Source organism: Furipterus horrens, unplaced genomic scaffold (genome assembly GCF_987537825.1).
Source record: "Furipterus horrens unplaced genomic scaffold, mFurHor1.1.pri manual_scaffold_4, whole genome shotgun sequence".
Taxonomy (NCBI): Eukaryota; Metazoa; Chordata; class Mammalia; order Chiroptera; family Furipteridae; genus Furipterus; species Furipterus horrens.
In genome coordinates, this window is record NW_028327174.1 from 122377599 (window position 1) to 122405212 (window position 27614).

General features: G+C 39.4%; 1 protein-coding gene across 14 annotated transcripts in view; it reads left to right on the plus strand.

The window, feature by feature from the left end:
• The window catches only part of AOPEP (aminopeptidase O (putative)), a 360558-nt gene that overhangs the window by 219247 nt on the left and 113697 nt on the right, over nt 1–27614 (plus strand). For 13 of the 14 annotated variants that reach the window (XR_016510539.1, XR_016510536.1, XR_016510537.1 and 10 more), the window contains exons 7-9: nt 2764–2866; nt 3533–3640; nt 17357–17400. Coding sequence is in view for 10 of the 14 variants with exons in the window: in XM_090274018.1 (XP_090130144.1) it covers nt 2764–2866; nt 3533–3640; nt 17357–17400 (255 nt within the window). In the remaining 4 variants the exon portion in view is untranslated. The remainder of the gene's footprint in view (nt 1–2763; nt 2867–3532; nt 3641–17356; nt 17401–27614) is intronic. The other variant, XM_090274016.1, reaches the window with a different exon arrangement.

Sequence of the window (27614 nt, forward strand, 5' to 3'; positions counted from 1 at the left end):
ATGACAGTTGATGTGAGCACAGAGAAGGCTACTAAGTGGGAGTGTATAACAACGTGGATATGTTGGACAAAGGGATGATTCACATCCCAGGTGTGACAGAGTGGGAAGGCATGAGATTTCACCAAGCTACTCAGAGCAGCATGCAATTTAAAACTTGTAAATTGTTTACTTTTTTCATTTAATATTTATGGACCTTGGTTGACCACAGGTAACTGAAACCGCGGAAAGCGAAACTACGGGCAAGAAGGGACTGCTGTAGTCTTTTTTGCGTGTGACTTCTTTTACTCACCTGTGAGAGTCATCTGTTCTTACATGTAGTGAGAGTTTATTAGTTTATTTGTTTCCTGCTTTCTCTCTGCATTGTTTCTCTGCACAGACCTGGGATAAGTGGCATCGTAAGAACTGGAGTGGCACAGCCCTTTTGCACTCATGGAGCATCTTTTCCTCATAAAAACCACCCCCACTGATTTCTTGCAAAGCTTGCCTGGGCACCGCTCCCTCTAGCACCACATCTACTTTAAAAGGAATCTCTTGGGGACTTCTACATTTGCCTTGGATGCTGTCAGCCTAAAAGAATTTTCTTGAACACATATTCATTTGGAGAGGGTGGAAGGAGAGAATAAGAGAGGGATGCTTTCTGGAAGGACATTTTAGGCAAAGGAAACAAAGCACCAACTAAAAGCGTCATTAGGGACTTGAGCTTGGAAACCAGCCTTCGGAGCAGAGACTTACCTCTGTCTTCTGTGCTCCACCCCTTCCACTAGTCTAATTTAGAGCTCAAGGGCTTAAGAAACTTACAGCAAGTTTGTCTCTCTTGAGGCTGGGAAAATTGGTTTGAATTCAGGCTCTGCGAAGCCTTTTTCCCTGCAAGGCTGTGGCTGGTGGGCTTTCCCTATCAAAGCCAATGTGGTTTTCTTTATAAAAATGCCCGACCCCAGGACAAACTTGAGTACAGGAATAAAGCTGATACTTTTCTATAGTCTTAAATGAAGATGGAAGGGACTAGTTATTCCTGCAAGTATAGTCATGTAGATAATTTGGGGATAGAGTAGAAAAACAAACTATGCAGTTTGCTCTAGTGGCTGGTTGTCTCAAGCCTTGTGTCTGCTGGGATAACGTACTGAAATATTCGGCAGAGACTTAAACGGAAGTTCTTTGCTTGGCAGTTAGAACACACTGCAAAGTGATTAATTTGGCAAGCTGGGTCATCCTCAGGCACTTCCTTTTAGGCCCAACATCCTTACATGTGTCTGTGGACTTGTGGGATTAAGTGAAAAAACAGCCTGAATCCATTGCTTTTAACATCAGATGACCAACCTTGGATTTAGCAATATTTACTGCTAACAACTTTATAATATAATTTTGTTAAGTTTATTGAGTAATATATGTGTATCCTTGGCCCTTACCAGGGATTTTACATACATTATTTCCATAGGGTCTGGGAAGATAGGTATGATTGCTTCCATTTTGCTAATGAATAAACTGAGGATTAGAGAATTTAACTAATCTGCTAGTAAGTAACAGGTATAAGAAGTAGGGTTGAAGTTCAATACCAGGTCTCTTAGATTCCAAAGGCCATGTACCTTGTACTTACAGCACACTACCTTCTAAAAGTCACCACTGGTCTTGGTGTGCTGGTTTCCTCATGGGCCTTCTTGTTCCACTCACTCCAACACATACTCTTCACTATTTGTCCAACTAATGATTGGTTTTAGAACAGCTGAAAACTGCAAATACCTTTTTCACATATTTTAACTTCAACTAGTTGTTGAAGCCTCACTAAAAAATATTTAAAATCACAGAGCATAATGGAAAAACATTCTGATAGATTATAAGGAGGCATTGGTTTTGGTCCTAATGTCACCACAAATCAAAACAAGCTATAATACCTCAGGTGCAGACTTAATTCCTATGTGCCTCATTTTCCCTCATTTGTGAAATGAGGAAGTTGAAGTACGTGCTTACAAATGACTTGTTCTAAAAACATGGGCTTCTATAACTTTTTGTTTTTGTGATTCTAAAATGACTTCAGAGTACAAATATTTTTTAATTTTTTGTTTATTTTTCAATTATAGTTGACATTCAATATTGTATTAGTTTTAGCTGTATAGTGTAGTGGTTAGACATTTCTATAGCTTACAAAGTGATTCCCCCAATACGTCTTGCACCCACCTGACATCTTATAGAGTCTTTATAATATTATTGACTATAGTCCCTAAGCTGTACTTTACATCCCCATAACTATTTTGTAACAGCTATTTGTACTTCACCTTTTTCACCCAGTCCCCCAACCCCCCTCCATCACGCAACCATCAGTTTATTCATTACTGAATGCGAATCAAGAGAAGTGGATAGCATTGATGTTTTCAAAAATTTTTAAAGATGTCAATTCTTTACTCTTCCAAGTAATGCCACATTTTCCATTGCATTTCCCAGTCCATCATTCCCACCAAAAGAAAAGCGCATAGGTTCTTACACAATGCATATTGGAGCTTGGATTTCGTGAGGGTCTGGCAAGCTTTAATCTCGGACATGATGATGTAAAATATTGCCAATAGCCAACCTCAAGTTGCCAACCCAAATATAAACCCCTCCTTGTTCAGTATACAAATTTACAGGTAAAGTTTTTAAAATTATACCTGGTACTATTGAATAGAATTAAGACACTGATGAGCAACTCTGAAAATAAGACTAAGACAACATTATGGTCTAATTAGTTAAAAATGTACTGTACTTAAAGAAACTTTTACTGCATCATTTTAGGCCCAATAAAGAGAAAACTGGCCATGTGAGTGACTCAGGATCATCTGTCATCAAGCATGGGCTCAACCCAGAGAAGGTCTTCATGCAGGTGCATTATTTAAAGGTAAGTGCATCTAAGTGAAAGAAGCCAGTTATTATGGTGAGGCATTTTTTAGGTTATACACGTGAACAGTGAAGATAGTAACATGGTGGTTGGGGTGGGAAAGAAGCCCCCCCACACATACACACACAAAAATACACCTGATATTTGACTGGATAGATATCTGATTGTCCAATAATTAAAACACTTTATACCGAAAAAATGAGGCATGAGTCAAAGGAACCTGAACAATTTCCTGCCCCATACCTCCCTTCTCCCTGCTTCATGTCAACTTTGAAGAGCAGAATCTTAAAACTACTGTCACGTTCCAACTAGAAGACAGAAGTAAGAAAGAAGTATTTTAAGTTGTAAAGTTCTTTCCTGACAGCTGAGGGAGACAGAAGCCAGACCCCTCTGCCCTTCTGGTCCGTGTTGGGCATCCAGGTTTCATGTAAACCAAGGAAAAACGAGAATGGGAAACCTAGATGAACTGAAAACAAAGTAGTCAATTCTTAATTTCTAGGCCCAACCTTACTGGTAAGAATATAAAGGGCAGCCTGGAGCACATTAGGCAGAACATCCTAGATGTGCACAAAGTACTCGTGGGTAGTTAGAGTTGACTGTGTAAGCATTTTTCTGATGAACCTATGATAGGCATCTTTTCTTCTTCTACTTCTTCCTTTCTTCTAGGGCTATTTCCTTCTCCGGTTCCTTGCCAGAAGACTTGGAGAGGACACCTATTTTTCATTTTTAAGAAAATTTGTGTACACATATCATGGGCAGTTGATTCTTTCTCAGGTACTTTATGAGTTATCATGAGTCTGTGATATACAGTTGGTGGGGGTGTAGCACGTGGAGACTACATTATGTGAGCATTAAAATGTAGGGGCAAGATTTATGATTTAATACAATAGGAAAAATGGGAAGTTAATGAAGTACACACAGGGAAGTATTGTCTTAGGGAAGGTGATCTCCCTATAGTTTCAAGATATCTGTGACCCAAAGCTGTCCTGTGCAGTGATGTGGATAGTTGCATCTTAAGTGACCTTAAAAACAAAAACAACAGAACTATCTTGTTGTTCCTCTACCTGGAATGATCTTTGCAAGGTTGGCTCCTTCTTATCCTTTTGTCTCAACTTGAATGCCACACTCTCAGAGTCAGCCCAGCTAATCAGATCTGCAGCCACCCTGTCATTCTCTACCCTTTGCCTTTTTCCTTGCCTTCATTGTTATTGTCATTGCATTATTTATAATTATATTTTCATTGAAGGTCACTTTTTTCTTTTTCTATCTCCTTTATGTATAAACTCTGCAAGGCCAGACCATGCTCTTCATTTGACCAGTACTTAATATGTGGTTGGCACACAGTATGTACACCATATGTATTTGATAAAGCAATAGACCAACAACAAGATACACTGAAATATTCAGACAGCTTGACCTCAAAACTATCAGAGAAAGACTGTCAGCTTATGTAGGTCTGTGGCCAAAGAGCATATAGTAAGAAAGTTAATAAAGGGAGACTGACTGTGGAAACAGTGCACGTAGCTGATAGAGAGTAGAAGGTGCAGCCTCAGCTCAGATTGGATTGATGAGTATTTCTGTTACTTGACATTTGTGCTCATATGCAGTTTGGTGTCACATTGTCCACAATGTCCGATGTACATGATGTGCAAGTATATCCTTGGTTGACCTGTTAGATGAAATTCCTTCTTCTCCCAAGATCCTTAAATGTTAAATAAGCGCATTTACTGTGTAGCTGAGGTTCTGATTTCAACTTCCCAAGGAACACTTAGTGCCCTCTCCACCAAATCATTCAGTTTTTCTTTCACCTCTTTAAAATAATAGTTTTATTGTTTTTTATTACAGCTTTATTGAGATATAATCCACTTACCATAAAATTCACCCTTTTAAAGTACATAAGCCAGTGCGTTTTTTCCCAAATATACACAAGGTCGTGCCACCATTTCACTATGCGATTTCAGGACATTTCCATCACACTTGACTCAAACCCCTTGTCTGTTAGCAGTCACTCCTCATTTCCACCCACCTCAGCCCCTGGCAACCACTAACCTGCTTTCTGTTCCTAGGGATTTGCCTATTCTGGGCCTTCCATATAAATGGAGTCATATAATACGGGGGGGGGGGGGGCGGCGCAAAAGTAGGTTTCTAATTTTGAGTACATGCAACACAGAGTTTATTCTTGTATGATTATTTATTAATCATTGTGTTATGTATTTGTATTACACTGTAATCCTACTTTTGCCTACCCTCGTATGTGGACTTCATGACTGGCTTCTTTTCATTCAGCATAATGTTTTCAAGGTTCATGTTGTGTCGTGTATCAGTACTTTATTCTTCTTTTAATTTTTACTTTTTAAATTGTGGTAAAATATAAATAAAATTTACCATTTTAACCATTTTTAAGTATATAGTTTAGTGCATTACATTCATATTGTTGCGGAACCATTACTGCCGTGCATGCAGAATGTTTTAATCTTCCCAAACTGAAACTTGTATCCATTAAACAGTAATTCCACATTTGTCCCTCCCCATAGTCCCCGGCAGCCACCATTCTACTTTCTGTCTCTATGCGTTTGACTAGTCTAGGGACCTCATATAAGTGACATCATACACTATTTGTCCTTTTGTGTTTGGCTTAGCATAATGTCTTCAAGGTTCATCCATCTTGAAGCATGTGTCAGAATTCTTTTCCTTTTTAAGACTCAATATTTTATTGTGTGTGTGTGTGTGTATGCCACATTTTGTTTATCCATTCATCCGTTGATGGATGCATGGATTATTTACACCTTTTGGTTCTTGTGAATAATGCTGCTTTGAACATTAGTGTACATATATCTTTTCAAGTCCCTGCTTTCAGTTTTTTTGAGTATATATCCAGAAATGGAATTGCTAGATTATATGGTAATTCCATTTTTGAGACATTGCTTTACTGTTTTCTACATTTGTTACAAAATTTCACATGCTCCCCAGCAATGCACAAGAGTTCCAGTTTTTCCACATCTCACCAATACTTGCTTTCTGTTTTGTTTTGTTTTTGTTTTTGATAACAGCCATTCTAGTGAGTATGAAGTAGTATCTCATTGTTGCTTTAAATGGCATTTCTCTGATAGCTAATGATGTTGAGTACTCTTTCATGTGTTTACTGACTATTTGTATATCTTCTTTGGAGGAATGTTTATTTAGATCCTTTGCTGATTTTTTATACTGGTTATCTTTTATTATTCACTTGTAAGGATAGTTTATATATTCTAGATTCAAGTCCCTTTTCAGATTATGATTTGCAAATATTTTCTTCATTGCCTAATTAAAAGTCATGAAGTTTTAATCCTATGTTTTGTTCTAAGAGTTTTATGGTTTTCACTCTTACATTTATATTGGGCTAATTTTTTTATATGATATGAGTTAGATGATGCAACTTCATTCTTTTGCATGCGAATATCCAGTTGTCTCATGACCATTTTGTTGAGAAGACTATTCTTTCCCTTCCTTAATTGTCTTTTCACCTTTATTGAAAATCATTGACCATAAATTTTATGGCCAAAAGTTTATTTCTGGACTCTCAATTTTATTCCATTTATCTGTATTTCTTTCCTTATATCAGTGTCACAGTAAGTTTGGAAATCATTGCTTTTTCAATTGACACTCATTTTTTTTAAACTTCATGAAATAAAAGAAAGTACAAAGAAGAATATAAAATATTCAAAACCCCACCACTCATAAATACCTAAAATTAATATTAGGTGAATGTCACTATATTTCTCATTCTTTTTCTGTTGTATATGATATGTGCACATGTATCTGTGTCTCTCTGCATATGTAGTATGTAGTGTATGTGTGCATACACATATAGATACAATGATATGTTTAGAAATAATTTTATAAAATATATTCTATGTGCTTTTTAAAGATTTTGTTTATTTTATTTTTAGATAGATGGGAAGGGGAGTGAGAAAGAGAGGGAGAGAAACATCAATGTATGGTTGCCTCTCATGCACCCCCAACTGGGGCCTGGACTGCAACTGAGGTGTGCGCCCTGACTGGGAATCAAACCAGCAACCCTTTGGTTCGCAGGCTGGCACTCAATCCATTGAGCCACACCAGCCACAGCTATATGTGCTTTTTAATAAAATGTTTTAAATTTTATTTTACTTAAATTTAACAAATGAAAAAGAAAGTAAAGTGAACACAAAGGACTTCCCCAAACTTCATATAAATCTAAGAGATTGCTTCCTAAAAGATTCTCCTATGGTTAAAAAACACAATTACAAAACAATCTTTAGAGGTTGAAATTGCTTTTTTTTTTTTTTTCTCTTTAGCTGTATATTGCAGTTTTGGAAAGCATTATTCGCTTTTGTAAAAGATAATGAAATCGGTAATTACATACTTTTACTAGTTTCCCCCAATTCTAAATTTTTCTTAATGTTTGCATAGTTAGGGTTCAGATTAATTATAATATATACTGTAACCATAATTTTCACAGTTGTATAGTCTTAACTCTGTATTTAAAGGATTTCAGTATTCACCACAGTCATTTTACATATTTCTATATTCTTGAATGCTTTACTTTGATTCAACTTCTTGTTGGCGAAATTTTGTTATCAGACTGGTGTTTAACTTGCAAATGCACTGGTTCTGTGATGTCTGAGTTCTTATGTGCTTGAGAATGTTTGCCTTTATATTTGATTTATAAACTGGCTGGGTATAATATTCTTAGATTGCATTTTCATTTCCTCAGAACTTTGTGGATATTGCTCACCTGCCTTGTGGCACTAAATACTGTTCTTGAAAATTTGAAGTCAGCTTACTTTTCCCTCTTTATAATTATCACTCAGATGATAGAAGAATTCCTTTATTATCTTTGACATGTAATTGCAGATAAAAATATTTAATCAGAAAATGGCTTGGTGTCCATGAGTCTGTATCATTTTTTTCCCTAGAAAACGGTGTATATTTTTAGTTATAGCTTGTATTTTTCCTTTTTTCACTGAAATTGTCTTAATTGTATCTTTAAACACATTCCCTTTTTTTTCTTGCAGGTGACTAGTTATCTTTATGTTATATCAGCTCTCTCTTCCATACTTGTTATTTTCTAATTGCTTTTGTCTTTTTATTCTTTGTGGCATGTGTTTATCTCAAGCAACATTATCATTTTTACTATTGTTTTTATAACATCGTTATTAATCATTTTCTTTAATGCCTGTTATCTTCTCTGCTGTTTCTACTTTATTCATTTCCTACACTGGCATTATTTTGGTCGTTTTTCATTCCAGTTTGTTGTTTTATTATCTTATCTTTGAGATTTCTTTTTACTGAGTATTTGTTTTTATTATGATCTTTTGTTAAGCAGGTTCTGGGCTTTACCCAAATGGTTCCAGCATGCTCTGCTCCTTTTGCTGCTTGCTTCTCTCAACCTTTATGGGCCCAACTCCCTGATGTGCCTCCTCAGTCCACATGTGCTCTCTCCCAGGGGGTGAGCAGGTGGACAGTTATCTACCTAGTAAGCTGCTATGGGAATAGGTTGGTGCAAAAGTAATTTCTGACTTTTTTAAAAGAAAGTTTTAGATAGTATTTATTAAACTTGTGCCTCTTCTTATAATTTTTTGATGTCACAGTGACTAATACCTTATTTTTTCAGATTATCGAAGTGTTGTTCATAATCATCTGCAATATTTGCACCCATGTTCATCCCATCTAAAGACCACATTAGAAATGTTTTACTCTATGAGTTTCGTAAAGGTGCCAATGCAAGCACAGCAGTAAAGTCTGTTCAGAGCGCTTATGGGGACAATGCAGTGACTGAAAGAAGTTGCAGGAGGTGGTTTTCCCATTTCTGAAGTGGGGATTTCAGTTTGAAAATGAGCCAAAAAAGGGTTGTCCAAAAATACTTGATTCCGAAGTGTTGGAAGCTGTTGTCATAGAAAACCCCACCATCACCTCTACGGAACTTGCAGAACAACGTAACGTAGCCCATACAACCATGCTATGCCAACTGAAAAGGATCAGAAAGATTTTGGTAGTTGGAAAATAGGTCGCACACGAACTGTCTCTAGAGAATCTGCAACAGCGTGTTGCTTGTTGTGAATCATTGCTTTTGCAACACCTCAGGCACCATTTTCAGGTAGGCTTGTTACAGGTGCTGAGAAGTGGATCCTTTACCATAACATTAAATGCCGCCGATCGTGGATCAGTTGAGGAGGAAGAAGAGTTCAGCAACTAAGAGGAGGACTTCATCCAAAGAAGATCATGTTGAGTGTATAGTAGGATATGGAAGGAATCGTCCATTATGAACTGTTGGACAACAATCAAACAATTACTGCTAATCTTTACTGCAAACAACTTCATCGTTTGAAAGCAGCCTTGAACCAAAAGCGACCCTCCGTAGTCAACAGAAAGGCTGTCATCTTCCATCACCATAATGCTCATCCTCACACAGCTCGACTCACCAAAAATTTGTTAGAAGAGCTTGGTTGGAAAATATTGCTTCATCCTCCATATTCTCCTGACCTTGCTTCTGATTATCACTTATTTCGGGGACTACAGAACCGTTTTGATGTTCTTAGGTTGACTTAAAGAGAAGAGGTTGAAAATGAGTTGGATTCATATTTTGCTTCAAAACTTAAAGAATTTTACAAGCGTGGCATTTATAAGCTAGTTGATAGATAGAATGAGGTTCTAGAAAGCAAAGGAGGTTATGTTAACAAATATTTTCATAATCATGGGTTTTTTCATTTTTAAAATAGACCTCGAAACCAGACATTATTTTTGCACCAACCTTAAATTTTGTGGTGTAATGCATTCGTGGAGAGTTTTCTTTTGTTCCTTGGATTATATTTTTTTCAAGACTGGATTCTTTTTCTTTATGTTGTTCTTGTTATTTTTGCCCCTCTTTTTATTTCTGCCATAGTTCTCTTCTTGCTCATTCTCAGCATTAGTAGCACTGTTTTGACCTTCTATTTATTCTCATATGTATTGGAATATTGTCCTTAATTTCTCTCCCAACTCTTCTTAGACGTGTCTTTCTTCCTTTCTAAGCTACAGTTTGAAGCTTGGATTTTATGTATGGAGGGGGCCGGAGGAAGAGCTCCATGGAGCTGTATTTAGCCTCTGTTGCAAGAATCTGACTTCTCTAACTCTTGACATTTTATTAATTATCTAATTTGGGTGTAGCTTTTTTGCACTGCAGCTGCTCTCTCAATTAATATTGTTCCACTAATTCAGCCTGGAGCTCTAGAACCTGTAGGGTCCATCAGAGTATCATCCTCAGTTGTTTATTTCCCAGGTATTACTCATCTTTCTCCAGCAAACATTTCCAGTCCCTGTTTCTTTCCAAATGTGTGAATGGTATGTGTGAGAAATTGCAGGGTTAGACAACTCACCAATCCCACTACTGTTAAGCATGAGGTTGGAAGTGGTGCAGAAGGGCGGTGTTGGAATAGTATATCTCTTTCCTTAGTTGTCTCTTTAAAGATTATGGCACAAGGATGTACTTTTTTCCTGGTTTAAATGCTGCTCGTGAAGTTTTTTCGATTTTTTTGTGGTTTGTGTTTTTGTTTATTTTGCTAATTAATTTTATCTATAATATTTATAATATTAATAATATTGATAAAGAAGTCTATGATCCAGTTTCTTTACTCAGAAGTCCCTCAATTTCTTCTTTTTCCAATTTACTTCTTAATTTTTTCCCTTTCAAATACCCCACCAGTATCACCTTTCCAGCCTCAATTAAAACTGCTTTCTTGAGCTTGACCATGACTTCTTCCTTCTTCTCAGTTCTCTACACTGCCGACACTGTCCTTGCTTCAACATTTTGTTTGTTTTGCCTCTCCTACCTTCCTACCCCATGACCATGATAATTATTCATAAAGCATCTGTCAGAAATGCTTATACCATGTAATTATCAAGCCAATGCCAGTTTATCCAGTAGAATCTACATGCACCTTCTTTTTATTGAATACTTTCACCAGGACTAAAAACTAATTACCAAATTAGCCATCTGCAAAAATCAGTATAGTTTTCTTTTTAATCATAAAGCTTAATTTACTGGTTAACATATAGATTATTAAGAGAGTAGGAAATGAAACAAAAATTCCCAAAGAATGTATTTTTTTGACTGGGGTGTGGGCTTGTAACAATTGCCAGGGATATAGATAAAATTTCATCTCAGCCCACTATCAAAACAGCAGGGTTTTTGTTATTGTTTAAATTTTTTTAGGGATACCGTAGAGGTGACATTTGTTGCTAACTGACTTTGTCCATGATCCTAGACAATGCCAGTGCCCTGGATCCTGTTAGTGATACTAGAATCAGCCTTGAAAGAAAGCCCTCCTTGTCCAATTAAGATTTTTTAATTAATTAATTTATTTATTTTTAGAGAGAGGGGAAGGGAGGGAGAAAGAGAGGGAGAGAAACACAAATGTGTGGTTGCCTCTCACGTGCCCCCACCTGGGGACATGGCCTTCAACCCAGGCATGTGCCCTGACTGGGAATTGAACCGGTGACCCTTTGATTCAGAGGCTGGCACTTAAGCCACTGAGTCACACCAGCCAGGGCTCCAATTAAAATTTGTAAGTTACTTTTATAAAAATGCCAACATGCTGAAGGGAAGAGTAAAGATGGATGAAATAATTGAAAAGAGGTGGTAAGGGGAGGAAAAATCATAAGAAACATCTTTTTTTTTTTTTTTATGGAGAGTGGAGAAAAGCTTCTATAATGAGTTTAAGAGTATATGCTAATTTGTAAAAGAAGGAAGGAAGGAAGAAAGGGAGGAAGGGAGGGTGGGAGGGAGGAAGGAAGTAAGTGGAAAAAAGAAAACAGGAAAACTAGCACTTTGTGGTTAAAAATTAGGTCTATGAAAGGAGTAAGAAGGGCCAGTTGGGCTGTTTCCCACTAATAGATGGCACAGTGACTGCCTGGATGAGACCAAGTGTCTTCTTGGATTGGATCGATCCCAAGACAGAACACATAGCACCGTAAACAAATATGCATATAGCCTGTGGAAATACAGGCTTTATGTCTTACAGATGTTCATTTAAAGTGTTGAGTTTTTGTGACCCAATGTGGTCCCATAGATGTGTTGTCCCTGGCACTGGTTGGCAGCCTCCAGCTAGCTGCTATGTGATGTGCCCTTCAGTTTCAGCTATGAGTAGGAAGAGCCAATGGCCACCTGCTAGGAGGTGGGGCAGGTATCTTTCTTAAAAGACGAAGCAGGATTTCTTAGGGCTCTCCTTGTACTTCTCCTATATTCACTAAAAATTCTGGAACATTGTGCTCTGCGATTCTGTAAAGAAAGATGCAATTGTAACTGGAAAATGCGAAAGGGCAGAATTAAAGTTTACTCTGCATTTCCTGCTTCTAATGCAGTTAAATTCTCTAAGGAGATAATGAAGTGAAATTATTAAAAAATTATACTTACAGTATTTGGATTTTTAAAGAAGAATACTGCCATTTGGCCAATGAAATATCTGCAAAGTAACTTATTAATGACTCAGTTGTGATAAATTAATTTTTAGTTCAACATTTTTTAAACAAAATAATTATTAAAATAAAAAATAATGACTTTAAGAACCTCAAGCAAAAATAATTCTTCACATTCTAAATATTGCTCTTGTTTCCTTGGGTATTTTTCTCTATATACTGTATCCACTGCAGGTGCAAGGTAGGACTTCAGATGTGAGGCATTATTCTATTTGAGGCTGTCCCTTTTCATTTTGACTGCAGGATCCATGCTTTTAATATTAGTTGGTATTCTTTGTATCATTTATTTTGGGTGAAGCAGCAATAGGTAAGTAAAGTCTTAGAAGGAGAACAGAAGTTGCAAGAAATACATTTTTCATTACTGCCCTTAATAGGAAGACTTTACCTTTGGAAGAAATGGATCTATACACCCAAACACACATAAAAGGGGACGACTGGCTTCACCAGTGTAGTAAATGCTATGGTTGTGCGGTGATAGAAAAAGAATACCTTGTCATACAAATAGTTTGCAGATTTTCACTCCTCTGTGATTCCATCTGTTTGTAATCTGAAGGTCTTCGCACTGCTTCCATCTCACACTCTGAGTTAACTGAATCTCATCAGAGCCCCACTCTGCCCCTGGATCCACAGGCTTGGTTCTGGGGTAGGGGTGAGGGTGGGGCTTCCATCTGGAGGTACGTTCATTTAGCAGTGTCATAGTTGGTCATCTGAGCTTACACACATGCGCTTTCTTGAAATAACCTGTTTTAAAAGATGGTCAGTTTATTAAAAGAAAGAGTTCAAGTGTAGATGCCAAGAAAGTTAAATGTTGTTTTCATTTGTTTCATGTTCTTTTTTTTTTTTCGGCAGCCGTCCGTCTCGAGAGATGATGGTGTAGCTTCTTAAGAGTCTATCTGCACCGCCGAGAATGGCTGTGCAGTCCGACTCGGGAGTGACACGGTATCTGTCTCCTCCCGTGTTGAATCGACATCTTGCGATGACGCTGGAGTGTCCTCTCCAGTGAAGCTGAAGCTACAGAGCCTGGGCAGGGTGATATGGAGGGTCTGCTCTTGCCCATGCAGCAGACCCCCCCCCCCCTCTTCGCAGCTGAAGGGTCCAAGGGAAAGACGGAGTCAATACAGCTTGGCTTCAGGGGCGCCGCAGGAGTTGCCGGTGTTGACTACAACGTCAAACCGCCTTAGGGACTCCGGCTCCGGATTTTCTGTCGGGGTTTACTCCCTTAGCCTTTCTCCTGAAGAGGTATGCCGCAAGGCAGCGGAGGTTTTTTGGAATCAGAGTTTTCCTTCTCTGATGTTCTATATTGTTTCAAAATGTATCTTATCAAATCTTCAGATGACAGAGGGTTTACACTAATTTAGCAAATAAAAATGCACAACACGAAGACTTCTGGCCAAGATGGAGGCCTAGACAGATATGCTGTATCTCCCTTCACAACTAAGAAGGAATACAACTACCTCAAAACTAGAGACAACCAGAAGTTCCAGGAAATCAAGCTGCATGGAAGTCCAACAAACAAAGATATGAAGAAGAAATACTCATCCAGACAACAAGTAAGAGGGGTGGAGCCAAGACAGAAAGGATGTGGTGTGGTGGTGGCAGTAGTGGTGGCAGCAACAGTGGCGGCAGCAGCGGTGGCAGCAGCAGGTCAGCAGAGAGCGCAGTCAAACATTTTAAAAGTCGAGAGCGACACCTGGGAAGTACTCCCAGCACCAGGCCAGACCGCACAGCTCACGGTTTCAGAGCCTGGGATGACAAAGCCTCACTGCTTCTGACTGTGCAAACCAGTGGGGATTGGGGCGGAGGCAGAAACTGCCAGTCTTTCAGCAGAGTCTGCTTGTTTAAAGGGCCCCCATGGTCCTAGAACGTCTTCAGACCTACCCACTCTGGGAATAATGGCCAGGGCATCAGCTAGAGAGGCGCCAGGCCCATACGGAAGTGGCAAAAGTGCCTGGAAAAGGGAAAGGTGCTGAGCAGGTGGCAATGTTCCCTCTCAGACCCCTCTCCCGCACACAGCACCATGACATGGCGAAATGGGTTGCCCTGTATGACGAATCCCTAAGGCTCTCCCCCTTACAACATAACAGGTGCAACAGCTCTACCTAAGAGGCAAACACACACAGGAGCCTGTCAAGATGAGGAGACAGAGAAGTATGGCCCAAAAGAGGGAACGGATCAAGGTTCCAGTGAGAGAACTAAGCAATGAGGAGATAGCCAACCTAACAAATGAGGAGATAGTCAACATAACAGATGCAGAATTCAAAACACTGGTGATAAAGATGCTCACAGACTTGACAGATATGCTTAAGTATGGCAAATGCATAAGGGAAGAAGTGAAGGCTATGCTAACTGAAACGAAGGAAAATCCACACAAAACCAATGTTGAAGAGAATTAAATGGGTTCAAATCAAGGATTTGGAACATAAGGAAGAAAAAAAACAGTCAGCAAGTAAAGAATGGGGAAACAAGAATTGAAAGAAATGAGGAGAGGCTTAGGAACCTCTGGGACAACTTTAAATGTGCCAACATCTGAATCATAGGGATGCCAGAAGGAGAAGAGGAAGAGCAAGAAATCGAAAGCTTATGTGAAAAAATAATGAAGAAAAACTTTCCAATTTGGTGAAGTAAAAAGACATACAAGTTCAGGAAGCACAGAGAGTCCCAAAGAAGCTAATCCCAAAGAGGATCACACCAACACGCATCATAATTAAAATACCAAAGGTGAAAGCTAAGAGAGAATCTTAAAAGCAGCAAGAGAAAAGAAGAGTTACCTACAAAGGGGTGCCTATAAGACTATCAGCTGATTTCTCAAAAGAAACTTTGCAGACAAGAAGGGACTGGCAAGAAGTATTCAAGGTGATGAAAAGCAAGGACCTACCACCAAGATTAAGCTATCATTTAGAATGGAAGGGCAGATGAAGTGCTTCCCAGACGAGGTAAAGCTAAAGGAGTTCATCATCACCAAGCCAATGTTATATGAAATGTTAAAAGAGCTTTTCTATGAAAAAGAAGATCAGCACTATGAACATTAAAATCACAAAAGACTCACAACTTTTAACAACTGAATCTAAACAATAAAAACAAAAACAAACTAAGCAGACAACCAGAACAGGAACAGTCATAGGTGTGGGGATCATTTGCAGGGTTATCAGCTGGGAGGGAGAAATGGGAGAAAGGGGGAAATAATGCAAGGACTAAGAAGCATACTTGGTTGGTACAAAATAGACAGGGGGAAGTTAATAATAATATAGGAAAGGGTGAAACCAAAGAACTTATATGCATGACCCATGGACATGAACTAAGGGGGGTGGGATTGCTGGAGGGAAGGGGGTACTGGGAAGAGGGGAGCTAAGGGAAAAGAAATTGGGACAACTGTAACAACATAATCAATAAAAGATACTTTAAAAAATGCACAATACCCAGTTAAATTTGAGTTTCAGATAAACAACAAATAATTTTTTAGTGTAAGTATGCCCCCAATTTAACCGGTGTCCTATATTTTACCTGAGAAGTGTAGTTGAGACCAAATCAAGATTCTCGAATTAGATGTACTTAAAAGATTGGTCACAATAGTCAAGGTGCAAATTAAATATAAATGTGATTTTGAACATTCATATGAGAATTGTTTAGGCTGTGTGGAATTGTGGTTATGTTTTAAAAGACATATACTGAAACATTGGCCCTTGGCTGGTTTGGCTCAGTGGATTGAGCGTCGGCCTGCGAGCTAAGTGTCGCTGGTTCGATCTTCCAGTCAGGGCACATCAGTGAAGGAAAACTCTGACTCCAAAAAACCTCCGCTGCCTTGCGGCATACCTCTTCAGGGGAAAGGCTAAGGGAGTAAACCCCGACAGAAAATCCGGAGCCGGAGTCCCTAAGGCGGTTTGACGTTGTAGTCAACACCGGCAACTCCTGCGGCGCACCTGAAGCCAAGCTGTATTGACTCCGTCTTTCCCTTGGACCCTTCAGCTGTGAAGAGAGGGGGGGGTCTGCTGCATGGGCAAGAGCAGACCCTCCATATCACCCTGCCCAGGCTCTGTAGCTTCAGCTTCACTGGAGAGGACACTCCAGCATCATCGCAAGATGTCGATTCAACACGGGAGGAGACAGATACCGTGTCACTCCTGAGTCGGACTGCACAGCCATTCTCGGCGGTGCAGATAGACTCTTAAGAAGCTACACCATTGTCTCTCGAGACGGACGGCTGCCGCCGCCGCCGCCGACGACGACTGAAACATTGACTGATGAAATTACGTACTGTTTGAGACTCAATTATAAATAATACAAGAGGCAGATAAGTGGATGGGGCAGATTGGCTGTGGGTTGGTGGGCACATGAAAGTTAATTATACTCTTTTGTCTACTTTTGAATCTGTTTGAAATTTTCCATAGTAAAAGAAGCAATGGGTGTATGTAAGTCATGTATTTAGGTTTGAAATATTTATTATTGAAATATCCTACATGTCACAGAGTGGAGGGCTTGCACAGTGGCCCTAGGAGAGCCTGCAGATGGAGGCGGGGAACTGTGAACCATATTGGCATTGTGACATCTTTGTTCCTCCACTGGGATATTGATGGTCTTGATGTTTGTCTTTATCTTTCCATGGAGCAATGCAAGAAAGTTGCAATTAGTCACTAGCCTCTCAGCTCGTGGTTGTTCAGTATATAACAAGATACCTAGGCAGAGCTTATGAAGAGAAGAATCAGTTAAGTAGAGAGGGACAGTGATTTATGCTCTGGCCAGCGTTTTGAAAATAGACCACAAAATGAAATAAATTTAGGTCAAAATAACAAACATTACATTTTTTAATTTGTATGTGTTTTTTACAAAACAGATCTCTTTAATTGATTGGGTTGAAGCCTGGTAAATTAATAAAGTGGGTATATAGTCTAATAGTTCTGCACGGGCCTTGCTTTTCCAGCAGGTAGCTGTCAGCGGCTGGGAGCCCTCTGTTGCTGGCATGGTTCCTGGCAGTTACTCACCGATGGACATCTTTCATGGTTTCCTTTCTTCTTATTCCAGGATTTCCTTCAAATGTTGTTGGAGAACATCCCAGAAGAAAAAAGGTGAGGGCCAATTTAGGAATTAAGAGCGCAGTTTTGCTTTTAATGTTAAAAATGACCCTATCTTTGTTGGGCTTATTAAACCAAGAAAATTCAATCTTCCTCTCTTAATAGAGGCAGGGACCTGGCCCAGCCAGCAGGAGTTCTAGGAGGATCAATCAAACTTAGAAATGGGCCCACGTGGACACTAGAAGCTAGAGGGCACAGCAGGGAGGCCCAGAGCCAGGGGCCCCCAAAGTGGTGTATGAGGCAAGCCAAGGACACTGTGGCCTCAGCTGCTTTGGAAAAGAATGGAAGAGAGGAAAGTTCTACAAGTTAGGGTGGCTGTTGTTAACATGACTTAATATAAGGAAACACTGTTTTATTGAAGGTGAAAACATTGTTTAATAAGAGCGTAGGATTTGAACTCGGGCTCTTCAAGGTTCTAACTTCAGCTCTGCCCCTTTGCGTCTATGTAACATTTGGAGCAGGTCACATCATCCTTCCAAATTCCAGTTTTCTATCCTCTCTGGCAGCATTTCACAGAGTATTAAGTGGTATAACACATATCAAAAGTAGATGCTCAATTAATAATTGATATAGCAATAGCAATAATCAGCTTCTGTGCATTAGGCATATATCAGGATAATTCGATCTTCATTACAGCATTTCTCCTACTCCTTTCCTCCTTTTTTTCCTCTTTCTTCATCATGACTACCATCATCATCATCACCATTATTACAAGCCAGCACTTAGGAGATCATTATATGTAGCACTCAGTTAATCCTCCAAACAACACTATCTGTTGCATTGTGTTTTTATCTCCATTTTACCGGTAAGAGGACTGAGCAGCCAGGGCTGTTACAGCTGCATGGCAGGGCTGGGATTTGCTTCTGGGTAGCCTGGCTCTGGAACCTCTGCTCTTACCCACAATGTTCCACAAGTTTAAGTTGCTTTCTAAGATCCCTTAGTTAACAAGGGAGCCAATGCAGATTGGAATGAGGCCTGTCTGGCTCTAACCCATGCTCTTTGCAGTATGAGCTCACTCTGCAATGAAAGGAGACCCTCTTCTTTACAGGTGTTCAGTTTTAGTTTGGATTATATTTATTCCAAGCCTTTCCTTCTAATTTCCTATCTTAATTTAGGCACTAAAAGTTAACACCCTGAAACATTTCTGATAGTAAAATTGATATTCAAACATTAAAGGGGGCATCTTGAGAAATTATAAACATTTCTTTCAAGAGGAGCCAACATTACTCTCCTTTCTGACCCACAGTTTCAGCCATGTTTTTATGCTGGAAACAGATTTCCAAACGTGGAAATGAATTTCACACAGACATTGACTTAGATCCATGCAAAGCCGGACACCTCTGTGTTGATGAACTTGTCTTTCAGGCAGCCTAATTCGGGGTCTTACAGGCAAGGTGTCAAGACTTATGCTACCAGGAGATGACATAAAATTCAGGGGGAGGGGGATCCGGGGGCATGAGGATGTGGAGATTTTTTTCTTCATCTTCCACCTTCTACCTACAGTTCTTGCTTCAACAGTTAGAAATGTTACTATTCGACTTAAAAAAAAATCAGATGGGAACAAATACACATAAAGCAAACTGGTGCATCATACAGAATTAACGTAGGCATATTATTTGTTAACTTCCTTAATTTCTACCTCTTTCTGTCCATGCCTTTGATGCTGAAGGAAGTCTTATCCAGGGAGATTGCATTGGGGCTGTAGTCATTGGTCAAGACAATTAGCTTTTCAAGGAGGCCACTTGAAGGAAGTGTGGCTTATTTCGGAAGATCTGAAATGTTTCAGATTTACCATCTTTTCTTTTCGAACAGAAATATGGGTTTTCTCCATGCAAAAATCACATCAGATGTGGGTATTATTCCTAAGGTCAAAAACAATAATTGCACGATTTTTTTTTTCTTCTCTTTTTTTTTACCTGCCTTGGAATAACTTTTCAGGATCTCTGATAGAATGGAGTGCTTTCCTTAGGCACTAATGCAGAAGGGGGAAAAAAAGAAAAAAGAAAGGAAGAAGAAATACTAATAGAAATGCTGTAATTACCTCCTGTAACCAAAGCCTGTTCCTGAGTAACGACTGCATTCTTTCAGAAGAACTTATGGCACTAATACAGTAGTTTTCATGGAAGCAACAAAGTGCATTTTTAGTTTGGGAAGTTTTCTTTCTTTTTATCATCTTCCTAATAAGGTTATGGAGTTCATTTGGATGGCCCTGAGACCTCTTGTTCTGGGGAATCTGGATTTTATCATTGTGAATATTTATTGAGGTGACACACTCTGGACCCACCAAAAGACTTTTGTTGTGGTTGTGGAAGAGCAGCATCTTTGTTTAATGGTGGCCAACAACCGCTAACCTTTTTTCCCCATTTGAGAGGATACTTCACCTAGTTAGGATCATGTTTTGGCTAGCAGGTTCGAGATGCTTTTAAAAATTATCCTTAGCCCTGGCCATTGTGGCTGAGTGGGTTGGACCGTTGTCCTGTAGCTGAAGGTCTGTGGCTTGATACCCAGTCAGGGCACATACCTAGGTTGTGGGTTGATCCCAGGTCCGGGTGAGTGCACACGTGACCCCCGGTTGGACCCCTAATGTGGACCCATATGATGATCCCTGTCCGGGTGCCAATCCCTAGTCCAGGTTGATAGGGGAGGCAACCAAGAAATGCTTTTCTCCTGCATTGATGTTTCTCTCTCTCCCTTCCTCTCTCTCTAAAAGCAATGAAGAAAATATCCTCGAGTGAGGATAAAAAATTAAAATAAAAGTAAAAATTCTCCTTAAAGGTTAAGACAATTTCACAACTACAGTGAACCTACTTCAGCAAGCGTACTGGAATACTTTTTGAAACTCAAACATCTTCTATCCTGCTAATTTCTGAATCTAATTCAGCTATTGCAACAAACTGTTTACCTTTTTACCTATGCAACATATTGTACCAATTTTATCTAGGTCTCCAAAGGTTCCTACCCCTGGAGCCGCTAATCTTTGGCCCTGTTGCAAAATGATCTTTAGGTACATCCGTTAGGCATGTGGGCCATTCTGAACAGGGCAAGGTTTTTCAGATTCGACCAGCCAGTCAGTGTTCAGGGGCTGGCATCCTCCATCACATTGCTTTTGCATTGTTCTCTAGCTTCAATTAATTTAACATTCTCTATTGAGCACCTCCCATACCAAGCTTTAGGCTGGACACTGGGGAAAAGAAGGGAATAAATTCCATGCCTAGCCCCCAGGAAACTCCTGTCTGACTGTTGAACACATACTTGAAACAGATAATTATGACTCAGCGTGGGAAGTGCTCCATGGAGCTTACAGCAAAAGGTCTCATCAGTCCTAGCCTCCAGACTTCAGGCCAAGAGGTACCACTGAAAGTTTTAAGTAGAGGAGTGCCATCAGCAGATTGGAAAGGTACTCTGGGGTGGGGGCAGCATGGGAGATAGATGAGGGTGGAAAGAAGGAGAAATCAGGAGACCAATTAGAAACCAGTCAAGCGATCTAGAGCTGGAACTGGGGCAGTAATGGTGGTGGTGGCACTGGGGTTGGAGAGTAATGAGCAAACAGAGTCCAGAGACAAGACTTGGGTGATGGGTTGTGAACTTTAAATGGAGAAATCCAGCATGAGCCTGACCTTTTCTTCTGGCCACTCTGTCACTCCGAAGTTGCACTGGAAGTACAGGGGCCCCTGTTTTGTCTGGAGAGTCAGTGGATATAGAGGGAGTAGGAGGGGCAGTGTTTGAAAGTGGAAGCAGGGAGATGAGGAGCTGTGTTTTAGACATTGTCAGTGAGAGGTCTCTGTTTAAATGCTGATGTTTAAGAGACTAAAGGAAGGAAAAGCTAGAAGTGCTCAGAGGGAAATCTGCACAAATCCTGGGCCCTGGCCTGCCATGCGAAAGAACACTCTGGGGAGTACCTTACCAAATAATGCTCTCTCACTGATGTTCCAACAGTATTGACAGCTACCGGTTCTGTCTCTGCTCATCAATTATTGCGTTTGTGTGTGCATGTTCATGTGTTGGTTTTAATTCAGTACTTTTCCTCCCCCATGGAACTAGGGAGTACTTTTTTTATAAATATTAAGTCAGCAACCTTCATTATCTACCCAAGTACAAATTATGTGTTTTTATCAAGAAAATAACCATATGAAAAGCTTTGAGATGTACCCAATTTGTATACATATGTAGAGGGGCCACTTAAAATTTAAAACCTGTACAGAAGGTAAGTTGCATTCCAGCACAAGAGCATCTTCCGTTTCAGACTCGAGCACTGAAGTTCCTAAACCTTGCCTCCATCTAGTACCTGCACCCCGGAGGGTCTCTCCATCTATCTCTTAGTCCATGTTGAAGTGGCTGGACCATGTGCTTTCCTTCAGAGACATGGATAGAACATGCTCTTTAGACTCTCAAGAGGCTAAGGATGGGAGTAAAGAGTGATAAAGACATTTCTCCTGATCAAGTTGATAGGCACAGTAGCAGATGTGGCTGATACTCAACTCCCCATCCTTGTCACTCCACTCTCAGAAATCAACTGGACAAACAATATGGCCGTGCAGTGCCATTTTCATGCAAGCCTGGGTCTGTTTCTATGTACTTGGACATCACAAAGAGAAGAGCAGTTGCTCAATTTGTGGCTTCTAACCAGTATCATGCCAGGGCATCTAGGATATTCTCTCCCCTGTTGCAGTAACTACTTGTGACCATATTTATAGCTCTCAGGGAATGGAAACTGACCTCTAAAACTCAGAGAACTCTCCAACCAGAGGGTGGACCCACCTACTGCCCCGGAGACCCCAGAGGCTTCAGTCAGGAGGTGGAGGTGCCACTCATGGGCACAGATCAGGAGGGCCTGCAGCCTAGGTGGTCTGGTATCTTTGTCTTTAGAAAATCAATTTCCATAGTGATCAGACATGCAGAAGAGTAATTTCCTATGTCCTGAGTCCCAGCAAAGTGGAAATGCTCTGCTTGTCTGTTGTGATGATTCAAGCTGCAAGATTTCAGTGGGTGAAACAGTCACCATTGGATTGGACTCTGAGTGTCTTGATTTGAAAAGTCTGTATATCGCTTGCGTGTGCAGGGGCGCGCGAGTGTGGAAGCACCTCAGCCCAGCTTCAATAGGTGCCAATCCCTCCCTTCCACTGTGCTCAAGTGTCTGGGACCCCGCCCTGGGAGGCGAGAAACCAGCTCCCGGAGCACGGGTCAGCAGGCAAGAGGCAAGCTCTCAGGCCGCCCTGTGCGCGCGCGCACAACAGCCCCTCAGCTGGCTCCAGTGGGCGCCAAGGGAGCGCGCTGTGCCGGCCACCGCAGGCGCACACCGCTGCTGCAAGGAACAAGAACCTCTGACCCGCCTTATTAGACCAGCTGGGGACGCAGAAAAAGAAGACGACACATGAAGGCTGAACTGAGTAAAAACATTCTTTTTTTTCCCCCTTCCTTAAAAAAGGGAAGGAAGAAGAGAAGAGAGGAAGGGAAAAAAACAAACAAAAATACTATATCTCTAATTCGTTTCATATAATCTCTCCTTCTCATCCTTCCTCTTTAATTGTTGTTTATTTGTGTGTCTAGTTTAGCCTCCCTTTCACTCTAAATAAATAGAATATAATTACTATATAAATCCAATACTATACAATCCCACTTTCTTACTATATTCTGCATTTTCCCATCCTTTTCTTCTATTGTTATTAACATACAATGTAAATATTACCTACTGTCTTACATAGTCTCAACTATTATTAATCTATCATCCCCTCTCTCAAAAATCGTATTTTTCCTCCCTAAAAACAACTCTTATCTATTCTTCCTATAGTATAAAAGCTCTAATCTCTCTACATTTATATTAATACTGGCTCATTGGCTGACGATAGCGGGATAGAGGGTGGGGGATACTTTCGAGGGTGTGGGTCTCCTGCCTGGGCTGTGTGTTTATGTTTTTAACAGGATCGCCACAAAAGAACTCAAGACAAAGTGGATAGAGTGAATCTCAATCAACTAGCCAGAAAGAAGATCCTACCAAAGAGAATCTGAAATATAACCAGACAGCATAAACAAATGACATAAAGGGTATACCAAGAACATCAGGCTCAGGAGATCAAAGAGACTGTACCACTGAATCCCCCAGATCTCCTATAAAGAATCTCATACCACAAAGGTGGGAAGTCAAAGCAGACAAACCCAAAAAACAAAAACAAACAAGAAGAATCCAACATGGTAAGATGCAGAAATAGCCTCTCAATGAAAAGAAAAGAGGAATCGCCAGAAAGAGAGGTAGATGGAATAGACATAGCCCAAATGTCAGACACAGAATTCAAAACAATTGTGCTGAAGAAGCTCAATATACTCGACAACCTTAAAAACAACTATGACAACCTCCAAGGAAGTTACCAGCAGCTCCAAGAAAATTACAGGGAACTTGCAGAGAACTACACCAGCATAAAAAAATGACATAGAAACTATTAACAAGAACCAGGAAGAAATGAAGAATTCAATCTCTGAACTGAAAAACACAGTAGAATCAGTCAAAAGCAGACTAAATGAAGCAGAGGATCGAATTAGTGAGTTAGAAGATAATGTAGAGAAAAATTCCCAGACAATACAGCAAAATGAAAAAAGATTGAAAAAGTATGAAGAAGAAATAAGGGAATTACAGGATAGCATAAGAAAAAACAATATCAGAATCATTAGAATTAAAGAGGGATCGGAAGAACAAGAAATAGAAAAACTTATAGGAGAAATAGTGACAGAAAATTTTCCCAACCTGGTGAGAGAAAAAGTTATACAAGTCCAGGAAGCACAGAGAGTTCCAATGAAGAGGAACCCCAAAAAACCTACTCCAAGGCACATCATAATTAAAATGGCAACATTCCAAGACAAAGAGAGAATCCTAAAAGCAGCAAGAGAAAAACAGCAAGTAACATACAAGAGAGCTCCGGTAAGGCTATCGACCAATTTCTCAACAGAAACACAAGCCAGAAGGGAATGGTCAAAAATATTTCAAACAATGAAAAACAAAGGCCTACAACCAAGAATACTCTACCCAGCAAGGCTCTCATTCAAAATGGAAGGTGAAATAAGGAGTTTCTCAGACAAAGGAAGACTAAAAGAATACATCTCCACCAAACCACTATTGCAAGAGATGCTAAAGGGAATGTTCTAAGAAAAAAGAAGAAAAAAAAAGAGGAGAGGAACAGAGGTACAAAGGGAAATGAATAAACACACATCAATAATAACCTTAAATGTAAATGGATTAAATGCTCCAATTAAAAGACATAGGGTAATGGAATGGATAAGAAAACAGGACCCACATATTTGCTGTCTACAAGAAACACACTTCAACACAAAAGATTTACACAGACTGAAAGTAGAGGGATACAAAAAAGTATTCCAAGTAAATGAACATGAAAAAAAAAAAAGCTGGGGTAGCAGTACTCATATCAGACAAAACGGATTTCAAAGCAAGGGCAATAAAAAGAGACAAAGAAGGACATTTCATAATACTTAAAGGAACAATCCATCAAGAAGATGTAACACTGATAATCATATATGCACCCAACATAGGAGCACCCAAATACATAAAGCAAATACTAGAAGACCACAAGAAGGATATCAACAACAACACACTCATAGTACGGGACTTCAACACTCCATTATAGACAATAGACAGATCATCGAAGCAAAGAAACACCAAGGATATACGGGCACTGAACAACACACTAAACCACATGGACTTAACTGATATATATAGAACTTTTTACCCCAAAGAGGCAAAATATACATTCTTTTCAAATGCACATGGGACATTTTCAAAGATAGACCACATGATAGGACACAAAACAAGCCTCAACAAATTCAAGAAAATTGAAATTATATCAAGCATCTTTTCAGACCACAATGCCTTGAAACTAAAAATCAACCTCAGAGAAAAAAATCAAAGACACCCAAACTCATGGAGAATGAATAACATGCTGTTAAATAATGAATGAGTTAACAATGACATCAAAGAAGAAATCAAGAAATTTCTAGAAACTAATGATAATGAACACACAACAGCCCAAAACCTATGGGACACAGCAAAAGCAGTCCTAAGAGGGAAGTTCATAGCAATACAGGCGTATCTGAAAAGGATAGAAGAATCTCAAATAAAAAATCTAACCCTAAAGCTACAAGAACTAGAACAACAACAACAAACAAAGCCCAGGGCAATAAGAAGGAAGGAAATCATCAAGATCAAAGCAGAATTAAATGATATAGAGACTAAACAAACAATCCAAAAGATCAACGAAACTAGGAACTGGTTCTTCGAAAACATAAACAAAATCGACAAGCCTCTAGCCAGGCTCATCAAGAAAAAAAGAGAGAAGACCCAAATAAACAAAATCAGAAATGAAAGCGGAGAAATCACAACTGATACCACAGAAATACAAACGATAGTAAGAAATTACTACAGACAACTGTATGGCAAGAAATTTGGCAACCTAGAAGAAATGAACAAATTTCTAGAAACATAAAACCTTCCAAAACTGAATCAAGAAGAAGCAAAAAGTCTCAACAGATCAATAACAAAGAAGGAAATTGAAACAGTAATCAAAAATCTCCCTGCACACAAAAGCCCTGGACCAGATGGCTTCACAGGCGAATTTTACAAAACATTTAGGGAAGAATTAACTCCTACCCTCCTCAAACTATTCCAAAAAATCCAAGAAGAGGGAAAATCCCAAACTCTTTTTATGAAGCCAGTATTACTCTAATCCCAAAACCAGGTTGAGACACAACAAAGAAAGAAAACTACAGGCCAATATCACTGATGAACATAGATTCTAAAATCCTCAATAAAATTTTGGCAAACAGGATCCAGCAATACATCAAAAAGATCATACACCACGATCAAGTGGGATTCATCCCAGGGATGCAAGGATGGTTTAATATTCGCAAATCAATAAATATAATACATCACCTAAACAAAATGAAAGACAATAATCACATGATCATATCGATAGATGCAGGAAAAGCATTTGATAAAGTACAACACCCATTTATGAAGAAAACACTTAGCAAAATGAGAATAGTAGGAGCATACCTTAACATAATTAAGGCTATATATGAGAAGCCTGAAGCCAACATCATACTCAATGGACAGAAACTGAAAGCGTTCCCCCCTGAAATCAGGAACAAGACAAGACTGCCCACTCTCTCCACTCCTATTCAACATAGTGTTGGAAGTCCTAGCCACAGTAATCAGACAAGAAAAAGAAATAAAAGGTATCCAAATTGGGAAAGAGAAATAAAACTATCATTATATGCAGATGACATGATAGTATACCTAGAAAACCCTATAAACTCCACTAAAAGACTACTCGATATAATAAGAGAATTTGGCAAAATAGCAGGGTACAAAATAAATATACAAAAATCTAAGGGATTTCTGTACACCAACAATAAAATATCAGAGACAGAGACAAAAAAGAAAATACCATTTACTATAGCAACAAGAAAAATAAAGTACCTTGGAGTAAACTTAACCAAAGAGATAAAAGACCTGTACTCTGAAAATTACGTAACATTGAAGAAAGAAATTAAGGAAGAAACAAGTAAATGGAAGCAAATACCATGTTCTTGGGTGGGAAGAATCAACATCATCAAAATGGCCATACTACCCAAAGCAATTTACAGATTCAATGCAATCCCTATTAAAATACCAACGACATATTTCACAGACCTAGAACAAATACTCCAAAAATTCATATGGAACCAAAAAAGACCCCAAATAGCAAAAGCAATCTTGAGACAGAAGAACACAGCAAGAGGAATCACAACACCAGACATCAAACAATACTACAAAGCCACTGTGATCAAAACAGTCTGGTACTAGCAGAAGAACAGACATATAGATCAGTGGAACAGAATAGAGAGTCCAGAAATAAACCCAGGCCTCTATGGTCAACTAATATTTGATAAAGGAGGAAGGAACATAAAATGGAGTGAGAAGAGCCTCTTTAACAAATGGTGCTGGGAGAACTGGATAGGGACTTGCAAAAAAAATGAAACTAGACCACCAACTTACACCACACACGAGAATAAACTTAAGATGGATCAAAGACTTAAATGTAAGCTATGACACCATAAAAGTCCTAGAGGAAAACACAGGCAGGAAAATTTCAGATATCTCAGATAACAGTATCTTCACGGATACATCTCCTAAGGCAAGAGAAATAAAGGAAAAAATAAACAAA